This window comes from Podarcis liolepis, assembly GCF_965112155.1.
Source record: "Podarcis liolepis genome assembly, chromosome: Z".
Taxonomy (NCBI): Eukaryota; Metazoa; Chordata; class Lepidosauria; order Squamata; family Lacertidae; genus Podarcis; species Podarcis liolepis.
Window position 1 is genome coordinate 9,906,268 of NC_139570.1, and position 12,855 is coordinate 9,919,122.

Sequence of the window (12,855 nt, forward strand, 5' to 3'; positions counted from 1 at the left end):
AGGCAACCTAAGGCCCAAGGGCCGGATGCGGCCCAATTGCCTTCTCAATCCGGCCCACGGATGGTCCGGGAATCAGCGTGTTTTTACATGGGTAGCATGTGTCCTTTTATTTAAAATGCATCTCTGGGTTATTTGTGGGGCATAGAAATTTGTTCATTAAAAAAAAAAAAAAATGTCCTGACCACCACATGGTCTGAGGGACGGTGGACCGGCCCCCTGCTGAAAAAGTTTGCTGACCCCTGGTCTAGGTGCTATCTGCTAATGAGAATCTTCATGGGGTCCACTGGTCTCCATTCTGGAGGTACCTACTTTTGATCTAAGCCTGACTGGGGAGTTTACTTTGATATTACAGCATGAGAAAGATGCTGAGGTTGAAGGAGATATGCTTGCTTTGGTTTGTCATCCAAACTGGAAAGTGGCACTTCCACACCATTTGTCTTTGGCTGAAATGAAATTCAGGCAGATTGCTCCAATTGAGAAGGGCATCCAATACGGAACAACTACCACGGCAACTTCCCTCCCAATAACAGCAGGCACAATTTGAAAATTAGGGAATTAATGAGATTTAAGAGAGATTAAGTGAACAGGGAGTTCAAGCAGAAGCATTCAATTGATGTAATTGAGTGGAATAATTTGTCATGGCCAGAGCAACTGATTGTTGCACACACAAATTTCAGAAGTAACTGGGCAGTCTAAATTGGCATTTGAAAGAAGACCAACAAGAGGCAGCAATGGAGATGGGACACTGTCTTCTGCAAAGCTAGAGTGAAAAGTTGGGGCAAAGGGAACCACTTCCTGCCCAGCAGCAATGTCATAAGAATTCAGTGTGAGAATTTATGAAAACAAGTATTCCATTTGTAGTTTTCTGAAGGTAGATGGGAAAACAAGCTATGCATTTTAATAATGTGACCAAGGTGGATCATTGGAACACCTGCTCTAGACATAGGAAGGTGGGTGTGTCACATGCCTTCAGATCACACAGGCATCACCCACACATCCCACACCCCCAAAAAGACAGGTGAAAAAACAGGATCTTGCTCAGTGGTTTACCAAGGGAAGCTGCTCAGGCAGACTTGAACCATTCTCATTGGTCCTAAGTCTAACACAATAGGTTGGCTATGAAGAGCCAAGTGCAACATTTGAATACTTCTCACCAACGAGACACCCCAAACTGCATATGAACACATATGGTTTTATTAGCTTTATGCACATGCTTTAACAAGCTCAAAATGCTGTACAGTCTCTTCCAACTGCAAAAAAATGGTGTAACAGCAGCTTCTGGAAATGGAGTCCTCAGACTTGGTACAAGGCAGCTTCCTGCACATTCCTGTCTTTCAGGGCTCACTGATTGATTACACAAGGATCAATGAATAGGGAATTCAAGTGCCAGAGATCCCACCAAAACACACTGGGATCTTGGTGCTCGAAGCTCCACCAAAATCTGGAGTTAGCTCCGTAATAAGCCACATTCAGCATCAGACTGCTTGTGAGAGCCAAACAACAAACAAAAAAAACCACACCCAGATACATGCAGTATTGGGCAGCAACAGTGGAGGGGTTTTGCTGAACAGGAATCCTTATGAGTAGTTAGAACTTTTAATTTCAACATCAACACCTTTAAAATATGGACATGCACCAGTGCTAGTTCTTATAGACTAAGTGGTCCTTTGACCTTATCCAGCACGGCTCTTGCTATGTTCTTATGTCGATATAATATTTGCAAATGGTAGGGACATGGATTCCCAGGCTGCATTTTTATGGGAAAGGTGCCCTGATGAGCTCTACCTCTTTCAGAGAGGTTATCTAACTTAATTTTCTGCTCTGCTTCTACTAGCTGACTTTTGAGTTACCTTGTACTTTTGCACAGGTGATCTGCACAGATGGGCTGCAAATATATTGTATGATGTTCTGTTGATGTCTGTTTGTTTGATGTTCTGTTGATGTCTGTAGTGCCACTTTGGAATGTAAGATAAGGCAGGGTAAAAAAAAAAAAAAGTCTAAAACATCATTCTAGACATCAATTTTTCTGACCTCCTACATTTCATGCTCTTTCCCTTCAATTTCACCCCAAAAGATTCTTACCTGTAACTTTGAACTCAGTTGTTCGTCGTATCAGCTTTCCTTCAAATTTTAGCTCACAAGTATAATTCCCACCATCTTCTTCCTGAACATCTTGTATTAGTAGAGTGTTCTCTTTCTGAACTACTAGATTTCTCCACATTTTTGGCTTACACTCCTGCAAAAAACAAAACAAAAAACAAACAGAGTCTTAACTTGGCATGGTAAAGTAATGTTGCATGAAATAGAGCGTCCAGATCAAGGAAAGTAATAGTGAGCACTCTATTCTGCCTTGCTCAGATCCCACCTGGAGTACTATGCCCTGCTTTGGGCACCATAGTTTAATAAAGATAATGACAACCTGGAATGTGTACAGAGGATGATGACCAAGATGATCAAGGGTCTGGAAACCAAGCCTTATGAGGAACGGTTGGGGGAGTTGGGTAGGTTTAGCCTGAAAAATAGGAGACTGAGAGGAGATATGATAAATCCTATTAAAATATCTGAAGGGCTGTCACATGGCAGCTTGCTTTTTGCTGCTCGAGAGGGGAGGACTGAAACCAATGGCTTCAAGTTACAAGAAAGGAGATTCCAACTTAACCTTAGGAAGAACTCTGTGACAGTAAGAATGGATGGAATAGGCAGAAGGTAGTGGACTCTCCATCACTGAAGGTTTTTAAACAGAGTTAGATGGCCATCTGTCAGGGACTCCTTAGCTGTGATTCCTGCATTGCAGGGGGTTGGACTACATGACCCTTGAGATCCCTTTTAACTGCACAATTCTATTATTCTATTATTAAATATTGTGTGTGTGTGTGTGTGTGTGTATATATATATATATATATATATATATATATATATATATATATATATAATTCTATGATTCTAGAAGCACCCGGTTATTCACTGTGAGAAGAGGATGCTAGAATAGTTGAGTCATTGACCTGATCCAAAAGGCTCTTAGGTTCATCCCCTAAACTGCCCTGACATTGGCAGACCTTATGGGCACTTCTTTTCTTTTCTTTTTTGTATCTGTATAGGGTTCCATTCCCAGCCTCCCACATGTGTTGGCAAAGCACTTATAAGTGTGCCCCATCCTGCTATGCCCCATTACACCCCGCCCCCGGTTCCTCCCCTGCTTTGCCTCCATCTGGCTCCAAATGGATTCGCGCATTGGTGGCCGGACGTCAATTGGAAACACCTAAAATGGTCGTCGCCTGTAGTTTATCAGCTTTTCAGACCCACAATCTGGTTACCTTTCAAAGCACTTAGTTTTATCATTTGGGTCCATCAATTATGGACCAGCTGGCAAACCCAACATCAAACTTTTTGAATAATTGGTATGTTTGTTATTGTAGCTACACCTTCTCTGCCTTGAAATTGCTAATACCTCTTCTATTCTTGTCTCACAAAAGTCACGTTAATGACTCCCTGCCCTTCACCTGCCAGTCTGATAGGTTTTCTTTCAAATTTTCTTGTCTATCTTCAATAATAAGAGAAGAGCCGAAAGACAGATCACATATTGCTGCCTAAATTCCACCCCCACTTCCCATCTCTCATCCCCCCACTCCCACTCCCACCCCTCAGAGGAGAACAGCTTTTCTGTTTAAGCCTTGCTCATTCAATTACATCTTGACTCCTGCACTCAATCCATGTTGTCACAACAATCCTTTAGGCCTAATGGCACTACGGAAACAGTAACAAAGACCATAATTGTGCAAATCCTTAAGAGAGCCATTTCACGGGCAACATTTCCATAATAAAGAAAACTTACACTATGGTTAAATATAAGGGTTTTGATGGAAAGTATTCCGCCTGGAGCAAATGTTTGGATGTATAAACACTATCATGTGTTAAGTACTGTGGACTGGGCTTTGCCCCTTCTAGACTGATAATTCAAATGACAGGAAGTCATCTCTGCATAAAACGAATACAGATATTGGGGAAAGTCCATGGCTCAGTGGCAAAGCATTTGTTTTGAATGCAGAAGGTTCCAAGTTCAATCCTGTGCATCTCTAGGTAGGGCTGGAAATGACCCCTGAAAGCCTAGAGAGCCATTGCCAGTCAGTGTAGACCAGTGTTTCACTGTTTGGGACAAGAACCACCAATGGGTCTTGAGCTATTTTCAGGTGGGTCTGCCCATGCCTAGTGTCTCTTCAATTGCTTTCTCCACCAACAACAGAACTAGCAACTCCTTGCATGCTGAGCAAAGGTGGTCTGGAGATAGAGTGTTAGATATTCTTGTGTGAGAGAATCATATGTTCCAGAAACAGAGAAGAACAGAGAAGTTTCAAGAAGCAACAGAAGGCTGAGAAGGTTTTGCCTATGCTAGGACGTTTTCTGTGGGAACTGTTCTTTGGAAATGCACAGTGCAACAGGAAGCACTGATAACAATGGTTCTGTGTTGCTTCTTCTGAGTCTCTTGCTTGCATCTTGCAGTGAGAGAAGCAGAGAGAGAGTCTTGGACTCTTGTTGGACTCTAAGTTTCTTCTTCTTCTTTGGTGATCACTCGTAGCCAAGTAAGATTGTCTTCCATAAACACGGTTTTAACAATAAGTCCGTAAGTGATTGTGGAGGCCAATTCTGGATCCACATGTCCTTCCACAGTGGGGACATTGGAGTTGATCACGGTGTGGATTTGCCAAGCGTGCCTTCCTCTTAGCATGTTTCTCCCTTGCGTCCTGAGTTCAAGTGTCTTCAAAGCCCATGACACCTTTGGTAAAGGCTGTTCTCCAACTGGAGCGCTCGCAGGCCAGTGTTTCCCAGTTGTCAGTGTTTATACTACATTTTTTTAGATTTGCCTTGAGACAGTCTCTAAGCATGGCAGTGACGAATGCCTGTATTTATTTCCTACCAATATGCTTTTCTGCCTGTCAAGTAAACCTCTACTGAATCTTTATGGCATCCATGAATGTTTATCGCCTACAGTGTGTACCTTCAACCCAAAAGATGCTTCCAAAGAAGGAGCTGCGTTGAGTTGTAACTCTGCTGAGTATGGATACTGGCACACACGTACAGAGAAAGTGATGCCGGACCCGATCCCACTAAATAATCCATCAGAGGTTGATGGATTGATCCAACATACAGATCTTAGAATCAGAGGATTGTAGAGTTGGAATCTAGTCCATCCACCTGCAATTCAGAAATCTCAACGAAAGCATCCATAGCAGATAGTCATCCAATTTCAGAAGGTCTCCTTTCTCTGAGAGAAAGGGCCAGGGGTTATGTGTTGAAAGAAATTAGACAGAGGTGTAAAAAGTAAATATTTATCAGCAGCAGAATTATTATAGTGTTAAATAATATGGGGATATAAATAAAAGAGATAAGAAAGGAAATCTGTTGTAGAAGGTGAAGGTGAACGCAAAAGGACCAGGAAAGAAGAATGAAAGAAACTGGTCATTTGGTGTGGACTTCTGCAAATAAAGTATAAGCCGAGTATGAAAGGAGAATGGCAGAAGAAATTGCAGGAGATGGGTAAAATAAAAAACACTTTGAGAGTAATGCAGGAGTGGGAAGGGGAAAATATAAAAGGAAAGGCCTTCCCCACTTCGAGCCATTGGATCAGCACCTTTTGTCTAAAATGTGGAGGCTTAGTCATGATACCTCCAGAGCAAATGTCTGCACTTAGCCTGAGCAAAACTGAGCTATGGAACTCTTTACAACAAGGAAAACCCTGTTAGTGATGCCAGTAATTTCCAGTCGATTATGCCAAACTCTGCCTCAACGTGTCACCATTTTGTGACTGGCAGGCCTCAGCATTTCCCACCTATCACAAGTGGGACCTGGGGGTAGTAGGTCTGTGAATTCCTGGTGTAGACAGTACTGAGACCAGTGGTTCAACACTGTGCAAGATAACTTCATGTGTTGCTGTGAACCTCAAGAGTTTTGTTTGCCACTGTCAAAGAACCCAAACTGCAGGGTTTGTTCTGCCATTGCGAGACCCACTGGGGTAAATTCACAATTTCAACATGCATAAAATATAGGAACCCAGGGGATAGTCTGATGTGTTTCCTTCCCCACACAGCAATCGTTTTCTCCCTCCTTCTCTTTTTTTAATGTCTTGTTGCCACATTGCTCTTTTTGATGTACAATATCAATTCTGCTCAATTTAATCAATGTGACAGCTTAATAGTTAGCTGTCACCCATCAGGCAGATGTGGTATAACTTATGTGGGGCACACTAATAATGAAAGAGGAAAGAGTTCAGAGAGCTGGTGTAGTGCAGTGGCAAAGCGACCAACCTACAAATAAGAAAGCTGCTGGTTTGAATCTGGCCTCTGCCATGAACTCCCTTAGGCCAGTGTTCTTAACCCTGGGGTCACCATATGTTGTCAGACTACAATACTTGTTGTTCCTGACCATTGGCTCAGCTGGTTGGGTCTGATGGGAGTTGTAGTCTGACAGCAACTGGGGATTCAAGGTTAAAGGGCACTGCTTCAGGTAAGCCATTCTCTGTTAGCTTCAGTCTCCCCATCTGCACTATGTAGGTTAACAATATTTACTTAGCATTTATGTGTAAAGATACTTGTACATCGCAATTTTGAAAAAACAAACAAACATAAAAAACATAAAAGTAGTTTACAACAATTAAAACCACATGAAATTTTAAAAGCATAGATCACCAGCTAACTATTGTAGGATTTTTATTATTATTAATTGACTGTGTAAGGCAGGCAGCATAGAGCAATTTCCAGCAATTTTTCAAGAAGACATGCGCTGAAAATCTATTGGAGTGGACCAATTACACTAGAGACCTGATTTCCTATCAATGTCAGATGAGCCTCACCAACTCAGGAGACAACTAGTGATGCTCCTATAGATTATCTTGGTGGTCGAGCTGGAATTTAAGTGTTTGGATAGTCCCTAAGGCACTCTGGACCTCCACTTTTCATTGCTTTATAAATTAGCACAAGGACCTTGAAGCTGGCTCAGCAGTAAGTGGACAGTCAGTACCGATGCTTTGCACAATGGTATCACAGGTTGTTGACCAGATACCCCCACCAACAGTCTGTCTGGTCCATTCTGCACCAGCTGGAGCTTACAGACTACACTTAAGGGCAACCCTGCATATAGCTGGGGTTGGTGAGTAAAGAATTGATTGAAAAATCACTTTGACTTTTTAAAATGATATTGCGGTATACAAGTGTTTTTGAAGACCTTATCCAACTCAAAGCCCCACTGCTCTTATATTTCCAAAATGTACTCAGCTGTAGTCTATGACTGGCTTGGGCATTCAGCATGATGAACCACAATGGCACCGTCAAGGCACATCATTGGAGCAGTAGCTCAGACCTCACACAGCAGACAGAAACACAACTAATTTTTAAGTGAAGTAATACACCAAGGATGCAGAACCTTTTTTCAGCCTGGGAACCACATTCCCTTCTTGGCAACAGTGGGCAGATCTGGAGACAAATGTTGGAAGAGCAACAAATTCCTGCATTGCAGGGGGTTGGACTAGATGACTCTAGGGGTCCCTTCCAACTCTAAGATTCCATGATTTGCAAATTTATCTTTGTACAGCAGACTAGTTTCTACACACACCCCTCTCTGCCTTTCATCAACGCAAATAAAAGGCATTATCAGTGTTCAAGCGTACATTTCAGCCAGACCGAAACACACAAGGAGGGATTCAGGGGAGCTTGACCTGGGAAGGGTTCCAAGGGCCAGATAGAGAAGCTGGGGACATGTTTGGCCATGAGCTTGAAGTTCCTCACCCCTGTAATGAATAGAAGTCTAACAAGGGGATCTTCTCCTAAAACCTTTAAAATCATGAGCTGTAGCCAATGTTAGCCTCATTGGAATGAATGAATGAATGAAAATGACTACAGGTGAAACTCGGAAAATTAGAATATCGTGGAAAAGTTCATTTTTTCGGTAATTCAACTTAAAAGGTGAAACTAATATATGAGGTAGACTCATGACATGCAAAGCGAGATATGTCAAGCCTTTATTTGTTTTAATTGTGATGATCATATCTCATATATTAGTTTCACCTTTTAATTTGAATTACTGAAATAAATGAACTTTTCCATGATATTCTAATTTTCCGAGTTTCACCTGTAACTTAGGTCCATTAATTTCAGCGGGGTTACTTAGTTAAATACAGCCCTACATAGCCACAACCAGTGGAGGCTGGTCCATTAGGATGAATGAGGCATTGCTCCCACCAAGCTCAGCCTGCCCTCAGCTAGCCCCCAACTTTCCTACTCATCTCCCTCCTTTGCCTCAGCATTTTTTAAAATAAAACTCAGTAGGGAAGAGTTTGGGAGCAAAACCAGAAGTGGTTGGCTCTCCCTGCTTTCTGCCCTTCTACCCCCAATAGACCCCAGCCTCCACTGACTACACCACAGTCCATGGATGGGACTCTTCTTCCCCTTTAATGCACAGGAAGATGGTTGCTCCGTCTTACAGTTTCCTCTTTAACTGGACCAGCTTGTATAAATTTCTCCAGACGTTTGGGGGCAAAGCTGCCTTAATAGCTGACAAGATACAAGAGGAGAAGAAGATCTCGTTTATCCTTGCCCCATGTCACAGTGCATGCTTTTGTCAGCCTTCATTGAAATATGCAGGGATCTTGTGAATGAAAAAACAGACTGACAGAGCATCACTGGGCTCCCTGCTCTCTTCTGACATATCATGGCTCCCTGCATGTCATCCCAGTTCCAAATAAATTATTTGTGCACAAACCGAACACAGTGAGGCTGATGAGATGGAACTCAAATTGCCCAATTTCACATTGGCAGCTGTACTCAAACAAAGTGGTGCTGGACTGATGGAAACTCCCTGCTTGACATTCCAATTTATGTCTAGTAAAGAAATTTCTTGCCTTGTGTGGCATTCCATTATTTTTATAAATATATATAAATGCAAATTTGTATTACTTTTAATTTTTTGCAATAACTCCCTCACCCCAAGAACTAGAAAAGTGCTTGGTGGCCTCCAGATATTGTTTGACTACAATACTCAATATCTCTGACAAATCACTGGGGTTGATGGGAGTTGTAGTCTAACAGTCTCTGAAGGGCACTTTGCTGGCTAATCCTAACCGGGAGGAAGGAAGGAAGGAAGGAAGGAAGGAAGGAAGGAAGGAAGGAAGGAAGGAAGGCTAGATGAAATTAATGAGAAAGAAGGAAAATGAAGAAAGGAGGTGGATCAGCCCATGACTAAAGGAAATTCACAAGCTGCAGTACTTCAAGCTTATCATGAAATTCCAATCTAGTAGGTATAGGTGCCTATCTAGTACAAATAACAATGATGTAAATATCTTATTATCTGAAACAATCTGAGAATTGAAATACAGTCATGCTTTGAAGTTTGCGGTTACCCGAATTTTGTGATGAAGTTCTTCAACTGACTAATGTTTACAAAATAAAATATCCTATGAGAAAGTGTGCATAAAAATGATTATGTTAGTGAAAGCAGCATAAAAATGTATTATATTACAGGAAATTACTTTAAAAAATGGGTAGAGCTGTCAGAGCTTGCATACCAAAATGTGCTTTTTTGTTGTTAGGGGACCCCAATGTCCCTCACTCACAGTGCTACAATTCCCAGAGTGGTTCAACAATCAATCCCTCTTCCCAGGGAATTCTGAGAATTGTAGGTCTGTGGGGGGGAATAGGGATCTCCTAACAACTCTCAGTGCCCTCAACAAACTACAGTGGTACCTCAGGTTAAGAACTTAATTCGTTCCGGAGGTCCGTACTTAACCTGAAACTGTTCTTAACCCGAAGCACCACTTTAGCTAATGGGGCCTCCTGCTGCCGCCTCGCCACCAGAGCCCAATTTCTGTTCTCATCCTGAAGCAAAGTTCTTAACCTGAAGCACTATTTCTGGGTTAGCGGAGTCTGTAACCTGAAGCGTATGTAACCTGAAGCGTATGTAACCCGAGGTACCACTGTATGTGTTTTCTGTTTTTATATTGTAATTTTATCTTGTGAACCACGGCGAGACCTGCAGGTATAGGGCAGTATATAAATAAAGTAAAATAAAATAAAATTACAGCTCTCAGGATTCTTTGAGGAAGTCTGTGACTGTTAAAAGTAGTATGATGCTGCTTTAAAAGTACAGGGCAGATAGGGTCTAAATCCTATTGATTTCAGTGGGGAAAATGGGGTTAGGACAACAGCATTAATAAGGTAGTTAGCCCACGAACGTCTGCCAATTAAGAGCGCAAATTTCAAGAGTTTCACTGCTTTGTGGGCCTCCCTCCTAAACAGGACCCATCTTGCCCCCACTTTACTGGTAGTCCACTGTGTGGCAAACACCCTTTTTATTCTTTTTAAGAAAGGCTTTTAACTTTTACCATCTGTCTCCTTGTGCTTTTACTCTGCAACTAAAGGGTCGTGGGTGGTGCTGTGGTCTAAACCACTGAGCCTCTTGGGCTTGCCGATCAGAAGGTCGGCGGCTCAAATCCCCACGATGGAGTGAGCTCCTGTTGCTCTGTCCCAGCTCCTGCCAACCTAGCAGTTTGAAAGCACGCCAGTGCAAGTAGATAAATAGGTGGCGGGGAGGTAAACAGTGTATCTGTGCGCTCTGGCTTCCATCACGGTTTCCCGTTGTGCCAGAAGCGGTTTAGTCCTACTGACCACATGACCTGGAAAGGTGTCTGTGGACAGATGCGGGCTCCCTTGGCCTGAAAGCAAGATCAGCACTGCAACCCCATAGTTGCCTTTGACTGGACTTAACCACCCAGGGGTCATTTACCTTTAGCTTTTACTCTGCAACCACCTTTACTGTGAGTGTGTTCTGCTGTTGCTTTTAACAAGCCTCGTTCATATTTAAAATTCTTTGCATTTTATGATGAGCACATGGTGTTTTATGCATTCTGTATGTGCATGAGGTTTTTTTTCTTTCCCTTTGCCACCTTTGACTGCCAGGAAAGGAAGGTTATAGACCAAAAAACACACGCTGCTAATCAAATAAATTGAAGCCATTCATGTCTACCCAAGCTTTCCTTCACCCTTAATTATTATTAATACTCAATGGCTGTGGTCATTGTGATGATATTACTGATGATTCTGTTGGAAATCACTGTATTATATTATTGTGTGAATGGCTTTGCTATTTCCATTTGCAAATGAAAAGCAACATAGAAGTCTTCAGAAATATATATAAATATTGCTAGGTTTTTCTTCTCGCACACTGACCTCCAGAATTCCCTCTTCCTTGCAGCTCAGTTGTAGGAGAATGGTGAAGCTTCCAGGACTGGAAGTAAACTTCTTTGCTACTAAAGATGCTCTTGAACCCATAAAATGCCACATTTAGAAAGTGACCACAAGGACTAGACATAACCCAGCATGGATCCCACTAGCATTAATGGAATTTCTTTATTCCCTCTCCACTACAAAAGTCTTTCCAGCCTGGTCATGGTGAAGAAATTCGCTGTAAATTGGAGTGCATTAACAAAAAGACAAAACCTATTGCTGTATTACCTTGTACCATATTACATCTGGTTCTTGGTTTCCTGTTTTATAATCCTCAATATCTGGGCAGGAAATTATCTTTGTTCTAGTGATTTCTGATTTTTCTAAGTAGCGAATTGTGCTGTTGTAGCAAAGCCCAGATTCGTTTTCTGCAACTGTCAAGGACATCGACACCTTCATGCAATATGTTGAATTTCTGCAGAGAAACAACAAAGGGTAATGTTAGTAATGCTATAATAATAATCATTTTAATAATAATAGAGAATTTTTAGATGCTTTGCTGCTTCATTCACACAAAGCAATGAAGGAAAATCAGGATGTTAAAATTGACTACAATATAAAGGTGATATACCTTCTTTAAAAACACAGATAAAAATACTTTAAAAATCCTAGCAGCATTCAGAAATTAAAACATATGAGAAACAAGGTGAGGAGGAGATAAAAACACTACCACTTTGACAGGTCTTCCACTACAATTTCATTGGGATATGAACTGTTGTATAAATTATGCCAAAGGCTAGAGGGTTCGGAAGAAAACAAAGGATTACAACAGAACAAATAATTCATTTCAAGTGGATAACAAGAACCACTCTGGGATCATCAGGCTCTAGCTCAGCCTTTCTCAACTTTGGGTCCCCATATGTTCTTGAACTAAAACTCCCATCATTCCTGACCATTGGCCATGCTGGCTAGGAATGATGGGAATTATAGTCCAAAAACATCTAGGGACCCAAGGTTGAGAAAGGCTCTCCTAGCTCTTCCTACAACTTCCTCTTGGTCTGACTACCTCCTGTAGGATATATCTACAGAGCTTATGACATCATTGATATAATCGTACACATTTCTACTCCGAAGAAATTTACAAAGATCCAGTAGGTAGGTGATCGGAAAGACCCTTCCTGAGACCCTGGAGAACTGCTGCCGCTCAAAGGAGACAAGCTTCCTCAACCTGGTGCCCTCTAGATGTTTTGGACAACAATTCCCTTCTTCTCTAACCATTGGTAATGATGGCTGGGGCTGATGGGAGTTGTTGTCCAAAAACATATGAATGGCTCCAAGCTGGGGAAGGCAATACCAATGTAAATGGACAAACTCTCTAGCATTCAGATGTTATCACCTATGCTTGAGGGGGAGTGACTAATTACTAGGATATATGATATTCAGCAATACTATTACCAAGAAATATTGTGCGGTAGATACAGATCAGGTTGAACAAACTTCATGTTCATTGAAACTATAAAGTTATGACTAATTTATACCATTTATTTCAATGGAACCCATGTTCAAGTAACTTGGGCTGTGTACACATTACCCATTTTATTCCTGCCCCAGCATGCACCCTCTGCTGGTGTCTGAAGTCAAATGCACA

General features: G+C 41.8%; 1 protein-coding gene across 4 annotated transcripts in view; it reads right to left on the reverse strand.

Annotated features, from left to right (window-relative positions):
- IL1RAPL2 (interleukin 1 receptor accessory protein like 2) overlaps positions 1–12,855 on the reverse strand; it is a 482,185-nt gene that overhangs the window by 185,065 nt on the left and 284,265 nt on the right. For all 4 annotated transcript variants that reach the window (XM_083486405.1, XM_083486406.1, XM_083486404.1 and 1 more), the window contains exons 4-5: positions 11,496–11,682; positions 2,083–2,236 (exon numbers count right to left, since the gene is read on the reverse strand). In XM_083486405.1, the coding sequence (XP_083342531.1) occupies positions 2,083–2,236; positions 11,496–11,682 (341 nt within the window). The remainder of the gene's footprint in view (positions 1–2,082; positions 2,237–11,495; positions 11,683–12,855) is intronic.